This window comes from Carassius gibelio, chromosome A9 (assembly GCF_023724105.1).
Source record: "Carassius gibelio isolate Cgi1373 ecotype wild population from Czech Republic chromosome A9, carGib1.2-hapl.c, whole genome shotgun sequence".
In the NCBI taxonomy this organism is placed as follows: Eukaryota; Metazoa; Chordata; class Actinopteri; order Cypriniformes; family Cyprinidae; genus Carassius; species Carassius gibelio.
Window position 1 is genome coordinate 25,596,393 of NC_068379.1, and position 18,971 is coordinate 25,615,363.

The 18,971-nt window shown below is 34.0% G+C and overlaps 2 protein-coding genes across 4 annotated transcripts in view; one reads left to right on the plus strand and one right to left on the minus strand.

Annotated features, from left to right (window-relative positions):
• Positions 1-18,971, minus strand: part of LOC128020240 (nuclear factor 7, ovary) — a 257,606-nt gene that overhangs the window by 153,724 nt on the left and 84,911 nt on the right. The gene's annotated exons all lie outside the window — the stretch shown is intronic.
• Positions 778-18,971, plus strand: part of LOC128020233 (rho GTPase-activating protein 6) — a 29,616-nt gene continuing 11,422 nt past the window's right edge. Inside the window, exons 1-4 of the mRNA XM_052607012.1 lie at positions 778-1,386; positions 14,151-14,310; positions 14,435-14,503; positions 17,535-17,782. Coding sequence (XP_052462972.1) covers positions 874-1,386; positions 14,151-14,310; positions 14,435-14,503; positions 17,535-17,782 — 990 coding nt within the window. The 5' untranslated portion in view covers positions 778-873. The remainder of the gene's footprint in view (positions 1,387-14,150; positions 14,311-14,434; positions 14,504-17,534; positions 17,783-18,971) is intronic.

An 18,971-nucleotide genomic window follows, 5' to 3' on the forward strand; every position in this document is an offset into this window, starting at 1 on the left:
CTATTGAACTACAATCACTTTAGTAAAACCATGGTTCATTTTCATAAGGGACTGTCAGGCTCCTGCATGCATGAAATGCAACCTTTTTATTCTGACAGTATATTATTTATATTAACATTACAGAATAACATGACCAATATGAACTTTTAACAACTTAATTTGAATAAACGTAACTGCACAAACAATTTCAGTTTGTTTATTTATTTATTTTTTCTGTCCTCTGATACGCACTTTTCTGGGATGCATTTCCCAAATGCTTCAATGGTTTCTTATGATGCTTTTGGGAAACGCAGCTCTGTTTGAATGCACAGAAGTGAGTGAACGCTCTCTGATTAGTTCTGTCTTACAACAATTGCATGTGTTCAGATGAGCAATACAATAGCTAGTTTTATCATACACAATTATTATTCGTCCAATCCAGTGCATATTGCATGCATTATTATTATTATTATCATTGCATGCATTAATTTGTTTTTGATAAACAAAATCATTGGTTAAAAAGAAAAAGAAAGCTTAGTAGTTTAAAATATCAATTCCATTCATAATTGAATATATACCACAAATATTTGACAAACATATTTGTCTTATAGAGTCGATTTTTGAGTTGCGCGAAACGAACTTCGACCGATTTCGCCCCGATATAAATGCTAAAATTACTTTAGATTCCGCTAAAAGTTATTAGGTAAATAAACATATAATTAAAACGTCAATCAAGCTCAGTTTCTCAGACACAGTGTTCAGTTGTGAAGCAGGGCGGAATAAAGAGGGCGGGCGCGAATAGAGGAAACATCCTCGTTTATCGGCAAATACAGACACGGTAGAGATGGATGAGAGAGTTAATTTGGTTTAACCGCATGTTTCATTAACCTGTGGATGAAAGACAAGCTTCAGCAAGAGTTCAGCGAGTCGTGTTCACATGGGGTTTGTGTTTGGGGCGTCAGTCTGTCTCCTCTCGCAGGGATGTCCGCTCAAGGGTTACTGAACAGCGTCTTCTCGTGTTCCTCTTCGGGCTCTAAGACCCTCGCGAAGAGGAAACTGCAGCAGACTCGCAGTTTGGACTCTGCGCTGGTCCGGAGCTGCGGGACGCCCGGTGACCTCGGAGACCCCGACGGGCATCGCTCCGTGTGCTGGAGCTCGAGCTCCACAGCTGGATTCACCGACAGCCGAAGCGCTCCGGAGAGTCTCTCCTCCTCAAGTTTATCGGCATCTTCCGACGCGTCGTCGATCTCCAGTCTTCACTTCGACCACAGGAGCGGAAAACGCAACGCGTCCACGGATTTATCGCTCAACATCTCTGGTTCAAACAACATCTTCTCACCGAGGAAGTGGCTTCAGAGAAAGCTGCCTCAGTCGGATGCTCTTTCGCACCATCTCTGTAAATCTGAGGTAAGATTATTAAAATGCAATCTATATGAGGATTTCAAACTAAAACTGTTGTTGACATCAGGCGTCAGTCTCCTATGACTATTAAACATGTTTTTGAATAGAAGTTTGCAAATTTCAAAACACAATGTTCTGTCTTTTCTCGAGTATGAGTTTTTTTTTTTCATGCATTGTTGACAAATTCACATTTATTATGATATAGCCTATTAAATATATGCTTATAGGAAGAGTGTTTCTTTTCTTCTTCTTTTTTTTAATGCTCACTTAGTCTTTTAAGATTTTCTCTACTTTTAATCAACTGTATGCATTTTAAATTGTCATGTGTTGTGACTTTTTTTCCCCTAATATGCAAATATCTAACATAGTCTTGTAATTAATATGAGCACTCATTTAAACCGCACAGTCGTTTTATTACAATTTAAAGAGTGCACACTGGCCGTTTTAACAGAGCAGCTATTTTTAAAGTCAACAATTAGCATTTTATCTTGGCAGTAGATGCATATCATGCCTGAACAGATGCATAATGATGATGAAGCATGAATCCAAGTTTCAGTATTGAGATCGGCACTTTCTGGTTCTTTTTAAATCACCATACCATAACTTCTCATATAATATGGTTGGAATAGTCATTCATCAAATGTTTTGTCCCGAGGAACCTCCCAATCAATTTATCTTACAAGAGCCAGAACTATAGCTGCAGTGAAGTGAAAAAGTGATGTGACATACATACTGCAGCAAGTTTCAAGAGTATGCTTGCATAGAAACTAGAGCTGGGAAAAAAAATGCACAGACAAGAACAAAAACAATGTTTAATGGAAATTCATTTATAGAGTCTATGACTAGTGGATGATGCTGTTTCTTGAAGGTTGGGAACAGATCAAACGGAGGTTGGATGTTTGATCCTCCACAGAGCAACAGAGACAGTGAAGGTTCTGGAAAGAGGCTTGCACATTGTTTTGATGGAACCACCAAGTCACACTTGCTTAGTGATGATAGAGGATGGGAAAAAACATAAACCTGTAGGAGTGTATTGAGGTAAGAGGGCGCCAATCCTGTGACAGGCTGACGTCAAACCTTGAATTTAATGCAGCCGGCTGAAGATAACCAGTGGAGTGTGACCAAGAAGCCTGCGACATGGACTCTGTCTGGTTGATTGACGCTCAGACACGCAGAGAGTGTGGACTGGAGGATCTAGTGCTTCAGCTCATTGAAGGCAGTAGACAGCGCTGGTAGGATGAAGACAGATGACTTGGCGAGAGCTCTTGCTAGCTGCAGGGTTTCAGCTGCAGACAACAGGGAAGTCTTCATGGAATGTCCGCTTTCCTCCACTGCTGAATCCAATACAAATATAAAATCCGAACCCTAAAGACAGCTGAAGATATTTAACTCATACAGTGGTTTAGCTGCTGATCCTTACTTTAATAAATGCATTATCTTCAAACCATTTTACTCTACACCAAATACCACTGGGAAAAAAATGAGAATAATTCAATGCAATAAAGTGTGCATTGTTGTTGTCATTGTCAGCTGATTGAAAAATTGTATTTGCATGCATGCTTATAATGACAAATTAATGTGCAGTAAATGGGACTTTATTAAAGTGCAACCTGTTCTCAAGAAGTTTAGGATAAATGAATGTGGCATTAATCTCACACTTGCCAAGAAATGCCAATGAAAGTGCTTGTTTTTTTTTTTTGTTTTTTTTTTTTTGTAGTAGCTTTGCAAAGATAAGTAATTTGAACTAATGACCAGAGACAAATCAACAAACCCCTCTTTAAAAATTAATGCATGCTTAAAGAAAAAAAAGTCTAACTGTGGCCACAATATTAAGAAATCAAAACACCAAATTTGTAGATGTTTGTGTTGGCCAGCCCAAAGGGGAGCTCTCTTTGTAACAGTTACCTAACCACTCAGGAATCTGGAGTTTATAAAGCTCCTCCTATAAAGCAGTTCAGCTGTGTCTTTTAGAGCACTGCTTTTTCTATTATCTGGCCAATGAAACAGACAGGCAGCAATAGCCAGACTTTGTTTTACTGGCACCTGAAATCTCTTTTACAAACCACATGTGCAAAAAAAAGTCCTAAATATCGGCTTTGAAAACCGAATCAATGCAATAAAGTCTGTGCACTGTATGCTTTGACTTATCTTGAGCATTCACAGTGGCTCATTTGCAGATTAGTATTCTACTTAACCAAACACAACAGTATTACGTGTGCATCTTTGCTTCCCTTTGGCTTCTTTGCCTGTCGCAGACGGTTTCAGAGAAATCAGTTGCAGTCACAAGCTTAACAATGTTAAGATCTCGAAGCAAAGTGCTCTGATATGTCTCACTAAAATACAGCCACTTTAAACTTTTATGGGACTGCTTTTAACTTGTTTTATACGAATTCCCATTTTTGGTCAAATCGCATTTGTCTGTGCTCTTAGACTGGCTGAAAATATTAGATGTTATGATAAACGTTTTATCGAGAAGTTGCTGTGAAATCGTATTTATTTATTGGCATTATCTGAAAAACAACCAAACAACAATGAAAACGGCATATGCTCTTTCAATATATTCTTTGAAAACAATTAAACCGAAGGAGCTTTTTGTCAGTAGGCCCACATTGTTCTTTTCTAGGACTGTACACACTGTTGCATAAACTCTGGAGCTCTTTGTACTGTGTTTGAAGAGAGCGTGTAGTTCTTCAGTGAAGTGACATCTGGTTTACATGAAGTCTGCGTCCGCTTCTATTTCTCACAGCAGAGCAGTATGACATGATCTTTGGCAGCGCTACCCATGCACATACTTCTTCCCACTGGAGACTGTCAACTGAGCACAACAGGGTCTTTACCATCACCACCGATAAAACTAACATGTACTTTTGATTGCCAATAGAGCGCCTCATGGGAACGTCTAAAATTAGGCAGCATTTGAAGTTATTTTGCATTACATTGTTTCCCTTCCCATTCTTTGGAAGCGTTTGTTTTGACAGGTTGCAGTGATTCAACACTGTTGAGTGTAGATGGCAGGATCTTTTACATTGAGAAGCATTGGAGAATATGTGGTTCGTTCACAGGCCGTTGGAAGTGGGGCATGTTCACGAAGTCTGACTCACCTCGAGCTGTTTTCAGTTGGAGCAGAGCCAGCTTTAAAGACTTTTTCAGAGTTTTTCGCTAAATGGTTTAGATTATTGCATCTTTTCAAGGACAAGTATAGTTGCATGCAACAAACATCTCTGATCCCCAAAGTCATGGGTCTGATGAGTGGAAAAAGTTTGGACCCTTTCTAGCTACGTACATTAAAGCAATTGCAACATCAGTATCAGCATAACCTTTAACCTTTTTGCATTTTCTCTGCCAATCATGTATGTGTAATGCAGTGCGCGCACACACACACACACACACACATGTGCAGCACATGTTTATGTTCAGAGGCGTACTGAAGAATCGTGACCCTGTGTTAAAGGAAGAGTAATAACCCCGAAATTAAAACCTGACCCTCAGGCCATTCCTGATTAGGATGAATTTGTTTTCTTCATCAGATTTGTAGAAATGTTGCATTGCATCACTTGCTCTCCAATGGATGCTCTGCAGTGAATGGGTGCCGTCAGAACGGGAGTCCAAAAACATCACAATAATCCACAGCACTCCAGTCCATCAGTTAACATCTTGGGAAGGCAAAGCTGAAACGAATCCATCATTAAGACATTTTTAACGTCAAAACATTGCTTCTGGCTAAAATGTTAGAGTCCCTATCCATAATTGCTTTGTCCAGTGAAAAGGTCTGGTCTGAATCAGAGTACACAAGCCAGAACAGATCGAAACAAACATGTCTAAAGTGAGAGACAACAGAGGATCCATTGGTGAGCAAGTGATGTAATGCTATATTTTTTCCCAAATCTGACGAAAAACAATCTCATCTACATCTGGGATGGCCTGAGGGTAAAGACATTATCGGCAAATTCCTATTTTGGACTGACATATTCCTTTAAAATGCTTTAACCAAAGGGTCAAGTATTTAAATGTAGACTGGTCTTCTGATAAAAATGTATAAATTGTTTTCATTTTGTTATGCTAGATGTTTCACAAATTCTATTTAGAGGCTTTTTAATGCATGAAAGTGGCTTATTTCTGTCCTCTAATCTTGAATTGGTTTTGGAAAAATAACTTTTTCTCCTAAGAAGTCTTACACATTTCAATGCTCCAGATCATGGCTGCACACATAATAGTAATAATAAAAATCATAAAAATCAAGATAATGATTGCACAATTGACTTAATCGTGCAAATAGATGATTGCACCATTCCATTAAGGTCGGCTAGTTGCATTAAAGCTTTTTTACAACACATCGATTGATCATAATAAGGGACTTGTCTGTGTTTGCACATGCGTTCAGTGATGAATCAGATGCATCAGTCTATTCTAATAGACCTGTGAATGGTGACAGCTGTTCCTAAAGCGTGCATGAGTCACAATTTAATGTTCTGTTTCACTTCTGCTTGCCGTTGCAAATGACGACACTTTTGCATGGACAAGCATCTCTCGCTTGTTTGTGTTTGTTTATTGCAAAGAGTTTTGTTTCTATGGCACTCAGTTTTTTCCAGCTTCATGTATCAATTAAATCCACTCAATCTTGATTATTTCCCCACACCAGTTTCCTTTGGAGTCTGGTTGGAAAGAGTTGAAATAAGCGAGAGGAAGATGTGTTTCCGTTGTCACACAGCCACTGTATGACTTTCATGTGTTCTTCTCCGAGGGTGCGTCCTGACTGACTCAGTGATGTTGAAACCCAGAATGCCGTACTTCCTGTTTCTTTGTGCCACTTTGTCGGGGGTTTGGCACCGGGAACAAGATCAAGTCATTATTTATTATGCTCTTACATCATCAGAGCTATTAAATAGGATTGTTCAGGACATTCATGAATAACTGAACTATTTGTACCTTTTTTTATCATTTATTAGTATTGTTTGGTTAAAGAGGCAGTTGAATTGGAGATTTGACTCTATTTTAGTTCATGAGTTTGAATTTGAAGCGGAGTGACCCACAGGAATTTACATTTAGAATTTAATTGACAATTTTTTTTTAAGTTACATTTTACTATTCCAACATATGTGCAAGCACAGATTAGAATGTTTTAAGGTTTGACGTGAAAGTGACAGTAAATATATTCGTAATGTTACATTTCAAATAAAAGCTGTTCTTTTGAACTTTCTGTTCATCAAAGAATCCTGGAAAATAAATTGTATCAAGGATTCCACAAAAATATGTTCTTAATATCAACTAAAATAAAGACTAATGATGATGAGTAATGATGCTGAAAATTCAGCTATGATCACAGGAATAAATTACATTTTACTACACATTGACGTAGAAAATGCTTTTTGAAATTGTAAAAATATTTAAAATTTTTACTGTATTTTTGATCAAATTAATGCATCCTTGGTGAGCAGGGGGAAAAACAGCAGGAATTGATCTGGAATTTTGAGTTGCATAATCTGAATCAAAAATGACGTGAACCCTTTCTTTTGTCTGGTATTTGTCACTGTGTACTTTTCTTTCCAAAGCCACTATACAAACAGCAGTGCGTCACAAAGCATGTGTCCACTTGTTTTACTGTGTCATTCTTCAGGGAAAGACGTGACACTCCCAGAGGACTCACTTTCTTCCCTTCGGTGACTCAATAGCTGGAAGCGATAAGTCTGTAAAAGTGACATTCTCACAATAAACCGTATAACAATGCTGTGAAGCTGTACAAAAAGAAATCCTTCAGTCAAGAGCAGTGAGTGATTTTCTCTGTCCTTTCTTGTTTGATTAATATTAAACACACAGTCTGCGGCAGGAATACAAGGCTGCTGTCACTTTAAGAGCCGCGTGGATCCAATTTACTGTTACACACGTATTTTAATTCTCAACTGTTTGTTAACTTATTACATAGCTAGCAATCATTTATGTGATTAATCACTAAGTGCTGCATTTTGACACATTTTTGCATGCGTTTAACTGTTTAGAAATGCACATTAAGGTAAAAGCATCAATGCATGTTGTCTTTTGCACTTTTAAAAACATGAATAAATCTAATAAACTTTAATAAATCAAGTACGTCCTATGTTGCTAAAGTCATGCTACTGTACAAGGTTTTACTGATTTGCATGTGAAATTGGGTTTTTATGGAAGAGCGAAAGAACACTGCTGGGAAACTGCTGTTTTATCTTGGTTATTGAAATCGAAATCAAATCTGTATTTTAAATTAATTGCACAGCTCATAACACACAGATAACACCTATTATCTACTTTTTTTTTTAAAATACTTCTTTGTGTGTGTTTTGCTATTTCAAAACCAAAACAAATTGATGAAATGAATGTGGATAGCAGCTCAGATTACTTGTTCTTTGGGGAGAAATGTTTGAGAGCTTTTGGTTGCAGACTTTGGTTTCTTGGGAAATCTGAGTAGTTTGAGATTTGTTTGTGATTGCTTCTGAAACTCTAGCGAAAATGCATGAGATTAAGAATGCAATAAAAGAGTTTCATTGCTGTTGAGAAGAAACTGAGATTTAAAAGAGATCTCACTCGTGTTTTTCCTATCCTATGGGAAGCGGACTCCCATGATGCATTGGCTCAAGCGTAGCTAGCGTGAAGACAGCATTTAGTAAGAAAGCAGCACTGTTTGTTTTCCTTAAGACATTCTTCAGAGAAGCCTTTGAATCCCCAAGCTCTTATCTCCTATCAAGACGAAAGTGGCTAAACTGATCCAGAGAGAGAAAAACCACAGGAAAACTGAGTTTTCTCAAGTCTCAGGAAATCTGTTAGATCACTGTCTGCATTTCAGTGTTTTTTTTTTTTATTTTTTATATCAGCATATATTTGTAGGACTGCATGATTTGGGGAATTTTTATTTATTTCTGGGGGGAAAAAGTTATTTAATATGCAAAAATAAATAAATAAAAAAGGCACAACTTGCCAAAATTTTGTGATTTATAAATCAAAAATTATAATAATATTTAATATTTAATCATATTTAAATGATATTTAAAATTTTAATAAATAATAATATTTATGGCTTAATTTTATTTTCAAACATTAAGCCATTTAACTTTTTCGCTAATCCATCCTTTAAAATCAGATATTCGCAGTAAGCCGTATCATGATTGTTGTTGTTTTTTTTGTTTTTTTTGTTTTTTATCAATTGTGTGGCCCTTTTGTATTTTTAAATACATTTTAATAGAATTGATAAAACTATACAATATTGACAGTATTTATAAATCACTCAGAACTGAATGAAAACAATGGCATGTGTTAAATAAATGTAATGCTGTTAAACATTGCATCATTTAAATTATTTTGAACATCGACAGATTTGTAAATATTTCTATGTACATTTTTACATATAAAAGCTGTTCATACAGTACGCTGATATAGTACATGTTATAAAATATGTGTGTGTTAGAAGCACATGTTATGATTGAATACTAATGAGATCATGTTGGTGGAATCGCAGCTGGGCCTGAAATTACCATCAGACACAAATGTGATGCTCATTTGATGATCCTCAAGTATCTGTTGTTAGACAGCTGTTCGGATGAAGCTGTTTTATGTTGATGAGCGAGGCTTTCATTTCGGCTAAGTGTAGTGGTTGAGTGGCACTACAGCACCAAAGGATGAAGCAACGCGTTTGGGGTTTTCTCTTAATATCTTTTAAATTAAAATGTTCACAAGTCTTCTGCTCACTGTTAACATTTTGTCTTACCTGTGATATTGTACATTGTGTTGTTGATGCATTGGATGTTAATGACTGCAGTACATCCCATGTGGGGTTCTTTGCCTTATCTAATATTTATATTTTATTATACAATTCTAGAAATGGAACTATTGGAATTAGTGGAACACAAGACTTCTGTAAAAAAAGAAAAAAAAATACAACAACAGACGCAAAGTTTCTTGAGGAAATGCAATACTTTTGAAAGAGAATGCAAATGTTTTATGAGTGAATGTCAATTTTCTTGCGAAAACACAATACATATTTAAGAGAAAGTAAAAGCATTGAAAAATATTTTTCCTGTTGATATTTTACTTTAAAATTTAAAAACGTACTGTGTACACTACTGTTAAAAAGTTGTAAATGTTTTTGAAATAAGTTTCTTTTCTGCATTAATTTACAGTAAAAATTGTGAAAAAATATTACAATTTAAAATTAGTGATTTTTATGTTAATATGTTTTAAAGTGTAATTTATTTCTGTGATGCTCCGCTGTATTTTCAGCATCATTCCTCCAGTCTTCAGTGTCACACGATCTTCAGAAATCATGAAAATATGATGATTTAGTGCTCAAGAAACATTTCTGATTATTATCAGTGTTGAACACAGTTGTGCTGCACAATATTTTTATGTATGCAATGTTGCATTTTTTTTCTTCAAGATTATTATTATTATTATTATTATTATTATTATTATTATTATTATTATTATTATTTTGAAAGTTCAAAAGAACATAATTGATTTGAAATTAAACAAATGTTGTTGTTTTTTTACTTCCAATGTGAAGCCAGGCTTATTTAATACCACATCTTTTTTTGTTTTGTTATCTTGTACGCTGATATTTCTCTGGATTTCAGTGGGAGAGCTCGTCTGCTGTCTGGAAGAGCAGAGATTTTATGCCGGAGAATGATGAACTGCAGGTTTTAGTTGGGTGTGTACTGTAGTACTTAAGCAAGAATGCCATAAGTTAATGTTATGATGACATTTTTCATTAATATCACATGAGTCGGATGAACTTTCTCTGTGAAGACTTGACCATTATGGTGCAACACCTTTAAATATCTGTTATATATGGTATAAACGACTTTCATATTGTTCTAACCAGGCCTTGTATCAAGGTATTTGAAGATTTAAAGTCAACTTTATAGGTTGCACAAAGTGAGATCTGAACACTTTTGACCTGAACATGCCTGACCTCACTGATGCTCTTGGGAGTGAATCCCTGCATCCATAAACCAGCATCTAATGGAAAGTCTTTCCACTGTGTGTGTGTGTGTGTGTGTGTGTGTGTGTGTGTGTGTTTGCTACTGTGTGTGTGCACTTGGATAAGTTAAATGCAGAGCACAAAATCCGAGTATAGGATGCAATGCATCACTTCATTAAAAGTTTGACAAATGTTCAAAATGGTGAACAAAAAGCCATATATTACAATGTATTTTCTTTCTGTCTTTTGCTTTCCCCTGAGAAAGCTTTCATTAGCAAAACTTTTCCGTTTGCATGCAGAACTATTATAATGGAAATATAACATGTTGGGAGGCAGCGGAACACAGTTCTTTTGCAAGAGAATGGAAAGATTCTCAAGTGAACACAATACCTTTGCAGAATCAAATGAAACACAATGCTTTTGCAAACAATGCAAGCAAATGCAAAGTAATGTTCTTACTTTTGCAAGATTGAACAAAGTTTCTTAGAAGAACACAATACTTTTTTGAGAGTGAACACAAATTTTCTTAACAAAACGCAAAGTTTCATATTGGAAACAAGCAAAGTTGGGAACGTAATACTTTTGTGAACAAATGCAAATATTTTGCAAGTAGATGCTAAGTTTCTCTGGGGAACACAATATTTTTCTGAGAGCGAAAAAACTTTCTTAGTGTAACGAAGTACTTTTGCGAAAACGCAAGCTGATGCAAAGTTAGTTTCTTACTTTTGCAAGAGTGAGTGGATTCTTAGTGGAATCAAATATTTTTGCGAGAACGAACACGTTTCTTGGTGAAATACAATACTTTTTGCTTGAGAACGCAAATGTTTTGCAAGCAAATGCAAAGTTAGTTTCACATGGGAACAAAATCCTTTTGCAAGAACAAGCACAAAGTTTTTTTTTTTGCGGTATGCAATACTTGTATGAGTGCGAACACAACGTTTCTTATCGTAATGCAAAGTTTCTTAGGGGAACAATACTTTTGCAAGAACAAACTAAAATTTTCTTCTTTGATGTTTTGCAAGTAAATGCAACATTTCTTAGGGGAATCATAGTACTTTTCAGAGAACGAATGCAAAGTTTCTTAGTGGAACACAAGTCTTTTACGAATAAATGCAAATATTTTGCAAGAACAGACAAAACACAGATTCTCGAGGGAATGTAATTCTTTGCAAAAGATTGCAAATGTTTTTTGAGCATATCTAAAATTTCCCGTGGAAACACAATAAGTTTACAAGAGAATGCAAAAGCAGTGAAATACATCTGTTTTTTTGTTTTTCAGCACTATTAGGGACTCCATTTGGTAATGTACCATCTATGAGTAGAAACATATTGAATAATAAAAATAGATGATTCTAAAAATAGATAATAGAAAATAGATGGAAGCAGGTAATGTCTTTGCCCGTGTGCAATGTGTGATTTCATCAGGGTTATTATGCAAGCAGATGAGGAACGGCTGGTGTTTGGATTGAGTGTTGACCTTCTGCAGCTGGGAAGGAAATGCTCAGTGAATGTTTGACTTGTGCTGTGCATGCATGTGGTCCAGTTCTCTAAGTTTATGAGTTTTGGCTTGAGCAGAAAAGTGAAATAAAATAGTGCGGTTGCATCATGTCACATATGCTACACAATGACACATATTCGAAGGTATTTACTTTATGATAAAAGGAGAGAGTTGCACTGAAGGGGAAAACGATCAATATTCAGTTTCCCACACAAAGACTTGCATGCAAACTAATGCATGAGTAATATGGACTACTGTTTTGTTTTCATTTTTTGGAGCTTGATCATAATGAACTGTTGCATTAAAAAAAAAGCTTCTTCGAAGGAAATGTGTTCCAGGAAGAATGCATGAATAACTAATGTTTTTAAAGGAATAGATCAACCATGAATGTCATTAAGTTCACCTGTAATTGTTGGAAAGGCCTTAGAAATGGGTCAGTATTTCTCATTGTTGCTGGACTGTAAGCCTCTTTGGGGCTGGACTCATATGACAGTTTCCACTTCAACGTGGATCAAAGAAAGCATAATCTGGTCAAGGCAGATTTACGGCTGGTTCATCAGAGGTCGTGAGTATCTGCCTGCACTGTCTGTTTCCTTCCTAACCGCTCATTAGGGCTGGACGATACAGAAAAAAAAAGAAGAAAAAATAAATAAATAATTAAATAAAAGTATTATAAATGTTGGTATAATTTTTTTTTTATTTATTTAAATAATTATATAATAATAAGTATATTACGCATATAATAATTAAAAAAAATATATATATTTTTTTTATAATTACTCATTATTTTACACAGTAATTATAGCTATAATTGAATTACCAGTAGTAAAACATAGTAAATTTAAATGGGATGCACGTTGTTAAATATAGTAAAAACTATTATTAAAATAGTCGAGGTATGTTTTCATAATCAAGACGTTAATATTAATAAGCAGAGGTGATATTACCTATCAGACGGTTTTTATTACACAACACAGATTGTTAATGATTTGTGAAAAAAGGTCTAACTTGGTCTGAGATTCCTGGCTAAATTTACTTCAGTGGTCATTCCCAGAAAGCCCTAGAAGGGAAAGAGGAGTAAAGGGGAAAACCAACAACACACGAGTGTCTGAAAGGGTCTGGGTTCGATTTCTCAAGTCCAAGGAGATCAGGATGATCAGCGAACGTCTGTGTAGATGCCAGGAATTCTCCAGTGCTTGTCACTGCATGTTCACGGAGACCTGGGCTTATTCTGAAGGAGTATAGAGACACTGTGTGTGTATTTACTGTATCTGTCCAAACATCACAATATAAGAGCAGGACTACCACTGAGAAAGATGACGTGAGCTCTGAGGTTGCTGTAGAAAACACAAGATTTTTTAAGAAATAACATCCTGAAATGAGATGCACCATTTTCAAAATGCTTGCACATGGAATAATTATGTTGTATTATGTAATTATGTTATTGAAAGAAGTCTCTTCTGCTCAGCAAGGCTGCTTTTATTGCATCAAAAAATACAGTAAAAATTGTGAAATATTATTAGAATTTGAAATAACTGTTTTCTGTGTGAATCTGTGTTGAACTGTAATTTATTTCTGTGATGCTCCGCTGTATTTCCAGCATCATTCCTCCAGTCTTCAGTGTCACATGATCTTCAGAAATCATGAAAATATGATGATTTACTGCTCAAGAAACATTTCTGATTATTATCAATGTTGAACACAGTTGTGCTGCACAATATTTTTGTATAAACTGTGATACATTATCAGTTGAACATTGGGGAAAATATGTAAAAAAAAAAAAAAAAAAAAAAAAAAGAAGAGTCACTTTTATCCAGCACTGAGGCATTAAATCGATCAAAAGTGACAGAAAAGGCATATATAATGTGGCATAATATTGTTTTCTTTCAAATAAATGCTGTTCTTTTTAATTAAAGCAGTTTAACAAAAACATCAAGTACCATTATTAACAACTGAGTATCAATAATAACTAATAATAATAATAATAGATCACTAATTCATCATATTACTCTGATTTCTGAAGATCATGTGACACTGAAGACTGGAGAAATGATGCTGAAAATACAGCGGATTATCACAGAAATAAATTACACTTTAACAGAGATTCACATAGAAAACAGCTGTTTTAGATTATAATAATATTTTACATTTTATTGCATTTTTGATGAATTAAACGCAGCCTTTCGTGAGCAGAAAATACTTATTTATTTCTTATTCAATATTAAAAATGTTAATTGTTCCAAACTTATGACCGGCAGTGTATATATTGTAATGTTTTTTTTGAAGATGCTGCTTTATTAAAGAGTTTGTCCTTCTCTGTGTCTCTTGTAGGGAGATTTCACCTGTAAGAAAACAGCCGGTCATCATTTCCACATGCAGTCGGTTTCCATTCAGAGTCTGTCGGAGCTGGAGAGAGTCCGGCTGCAGGAGGTCGCTCTGGTCAGACTGATGAAAGACTTCGATTTGGGATGCCAGATCACCATCCCCAAAGGTACACGCTCTCATTTCAAAACGTCAGAGGCATCCTGAAGTGTCACTTGTTTGATTACCTTAACATTGTTGTAGTTATTTTCCGTTCTGTTTCTGATGTTTTGAATGCGTCATATCTTTTCCAGATGGCCAGAAGCGGAAAAAGTCACTCCGGAGGAAGCTGGATTCTTTATCGAAAGAAAAGAGAGACAAAGGTGTGCATTTGGTCTGTAGATAAGTGTAGAACATGTATTTTCTCAATAGGTTTTAAAATTGGGGATAAAAACAGGAATCACAATATGGTCTAATGTTATTAATAAAATCCAAAAGGTAATGATGTAATTAAATGTGATTGACTTTGACAGTAAAAATGCAAAGAGATTGCTTATGATAATGTTGATAAATTATGACAATTTTTACTGTGATGTTTATATTCTAATATGTTGTCTTTGGTTGAATTTTTTTTTAGATCACATTTCATCTTCTTCATTTTGAATAAGCTGGAAGTTGTACTTTTCAAAATAAGAGTCCCACAATATATTTTTTTTTAAATTTTTTTTCACATTTTTAATACAGATATTTTACTAGTATCAGAAAATTAATCATTTTATTGCCCTTTTTAAACACATATATATATATATATATATATATATATATATATATATATATATATATATATATATATATATATATATATATATATATATATATATATATATTATCCTAGAACTATTTATTGCTGTAGTATATATATATATAAATATAGGAATTCTGAAATTACTAAAACTGAAATACTATATAGACATTTTTTAAAACAGTAAAAACAAATAAAAATGACTAAAAATGTAACTAAAATTTACAATTAACAGCAAGCAGAAAATGTAAAAATAAAATAATTGAAAACTGTAATAGTATATCATTGATAATTAAAAATAAAAAAATGCACTTTTAGGAATAGACAAAGATATCAGTAGCTATTTGACCTGTTATAATATAAGCACTGGCCAATAACGGTGTCAATAAAACACCATTTCACATCAACATTTATGCATTTAGCAGATGCTTTAATCCAAACCAACTTGAAATAGAAGAGCATGAAATGATTGCTCACAGTATTCATAATTATTTTTTATTTAGAAGGAACATCTGAGCATCTGAACAAAGAGTCACGTGATCAGTGACACTCATTTACTCGCGCTTGATTAGTCACACAGAAATACTGCATAGTCTGCTTTTAAATTACATCTTAATATTTAAATCCTAAAACATTTATTTACAGGTTTAAATAATGAATAAATATCAAATGTTTGAACTCCTATAGCTCCACTAAGATGATAATATTTGTGACCCTGGAGCACAAAAACAGCCTGAAGCATCTGGGGTATATTTGTAACAATAGCCCAAAAAATTAGTAAGTATTAGTATTAGTAAGTAAAGATCATGTTCCATGAAGATATTTTGTAAATTTCCTACCATAAATATATCAAAACTTAGTAATATATGCATTGCTAAGAATTCATTTGGAGAACTTTAAAAGTGATTTTCTTTATTTATTTATTTTTTGTTGCACCCTTAGATTCCAGACTTTCAAATAGCTGCATCTCAGCCAAATATTGTATCATGCATCAATTCAAAGCCTCTTTATTTAGCTTTCAGATGATGCATAAATCTCAATTTATAAAACTGACAGGTTTTTGTGGTCCAGGGTCACACATAAAGTGCTTTGACCCAGAATGCAGCGTGACAGCAGTGATCCGCCTGAACAGCTGTGCAGTAAAGTGTGCTGGAATGCAGACGCTCCCGCTGCGCTCCGACGGACATGGGGATATAACAACAACAATCCAAGACGCTCCGATTATTTGTGTTAAAGATCAGACCTTGACGGATTCATTTCAGGTTTACGTTAAACTGCGACTTCTGTGTTTGAAGGAGTGAGATGTTCAGTGTGGAATGTCACAGTGCAAAAATGTTTGTTTATGCCATATTTTATTATTTATTAAGCCATATCAGATAAGCAGGAGTGTCTGTGTGATATTGGTATATATATATATATATATATATATATATATATATATATATATATATATATATATATATATATATATATATATATACCAATATAGCACACAACAAAATTACTAAAACTAACTAAAATTAAAATGAAAACTTAATTTTATAAATTAAATGGATTAAAGATATTAATAAAAACAATATTGGTATTTTAATGATACACAAAAGCTAATTCTTAATCAAAATCAGGGGCTGCCAAATGAGACGAATATAAATGGAATGTAAAATTAAAGTGAATAAATGTAGCTGCGCTATAATAGTGATTATAGCTTAGTGTGATCATCAAATGAAAGCCTGCAATTTAATGTTTATCTTGGAGAGGTGAGGTTTCCAAGTCACAACATCTAACTACTGGGGTGCCTCAAGGCTCAGTTCTTGGACCACTTCTCTTCTCTGTCTACATGGCATCATTAGGTTCGGTCATTCAGAAACAAGGCTTTTCATACCACTGCTATGCTGATGACACTCAACTCTACCTCTCATTCGCATCTCAGCTTGTCTAACAGATATTTCTTGCTGCATTTAGGTAAATGGGTGTAGAGCCAGTGGTAGTTTTGTAGGCAAACATCAATGCCTTGAATTTCATGCGAGCAGCTATTGGAAGCCAGTGCAAATTGATAAACAGAGGTGTGACGTGTATTCTTTTTGGCTCATTAAAAATTAATCTTGCTGCCGCGTTCTGAATTGATTGTAAAGGTTTGATAGAACTGGCTGTAAGACCTGCCAAGAGAGCACTGCAATAGTCCAGCCTGGACAGAACAAGAGCTTGAACAAGGAGTTGTGCAGCATGTTCCCAAAGAAAGGGCTTGATTGTTCATCCCAAAGAAGCACAAAGTCACTTTTACGGACTTTTAAATTAAATGTTCCCTCCTGGTGGAATGACCTCCCCAACTCAATCCGAGGAGTCCTTAGCCATCTTCAAGAATTGGCTTAAAACACATCTCTTCCATCTTTATTTGACCCTGTAACTTTAACACTCACTATTCTAATTCTATTCTTAAAAAAAAAAATCTTTAACTTTCTAAACCTTTTGTATTCTATTTTTTTTTCATTTATTATGCAATTTTGTGTGTGTAAAGACCTCTAACACTAGCTTGCTCTATTCTTTTTCTATTCTTTTTCTCTCTCTCTTTGTCTCTGTCTCTCTCTATCTCTCTCTCTCTCTCTCTTTCTCAGAGTCGGATCCGCAGGCGTTCGGCGTGCCGCTCTCGCAGGTGATTGTGAACGACCGGCGTCAAAAGCAGTTGCAGGAGGAGCAGCGGGGTCCAGCGGATCGAGTCCTTTCACTCCTGCACCTGACGGGACGCAGATCCACCAACAAGGAGCTTTCCAGCAGTAACTCGTCCCTCAGCTCGTCCTCTGAGACACCCAACGAGGGCACGACACCCGACACACCCGAGACGCCGCTGCGCTCACGCAGACGGGTAAAGTATCACTTCCTGTCCAGCAGACTGTTTGGTAACACTTACAGTAACAGTAAGGTCCCATTCGTTAATTTTTGTAATGCATATCTAACATTAACTAACAATGAGCAATGCATTCATTACAGTATAATTATAGTATATAACTAATACAACTCTTCATCATTAGTTCATGTTAGCTCAAGGGTGTGAAATAATATTTACAATTTAATATTTGATATTTATAATATTTAATTGTTGAAATTATCATTAACTGATATTAATTAGTGCTTTAGAATTTATTTTCATTGTTAGTTCATGTTAACGAATGGAACCAATGGAATTGTAAAGTGTTACTATATATATATATATATATATATATATATATATATATATATATATATATATATATATATATATATATAATATATATATATATATATATATATATATATATATATATATATATATATATATATATATATATATATATATATATTAATATCTGATAACCGATATGCAGAACACAATAATAAATTAATAATAACTAAAAATAATCGTTAAAACTATTTTTACAAAAATAATAACTTAATAACAATTAATAATAATTACAATTAAAATATTTTTGAAACACTAATAAATTAAAAATCATTAGAAAAATGTTTTCACAAAATAAAAAATTATTAACCATTAATAATAATTATTAAAAAAACTTTGATACCGTAAATAAATTAATAATCAATAATAAATCATGAAATCATTTTTGACACTATTACATTTATAAGTATCATTAATAATCATTCAAATGTTTTTGACACAATAAATTATTAATCAATAAGAAATAATGAAATCTTTTTTGACACTATAATTAAATTATCAAAAATAATAATAATTAAATATTTTGACAATAATAAATCAATAATAATTATTACAACATTTTTACACAATAATAAATTAATGATTATTATAATTATTAATATTACTATTAGTAGTATTAATTTGTCTATTTATTTATTCAGTTTCATTTGCACAAAACTATTTTGTGTTCTAAATCATTGGACAATTATTTTCATCATTTATTATTATTATTATTATTTTGTATAGTTTCTACTGTCTAATATGTCTAATGACTATTATGCTTCAAATGATAAATGCCAGTATTATTGTAGTTAACTTAAATTAAAACAATACAATTTACAATTTGTTACTTGAT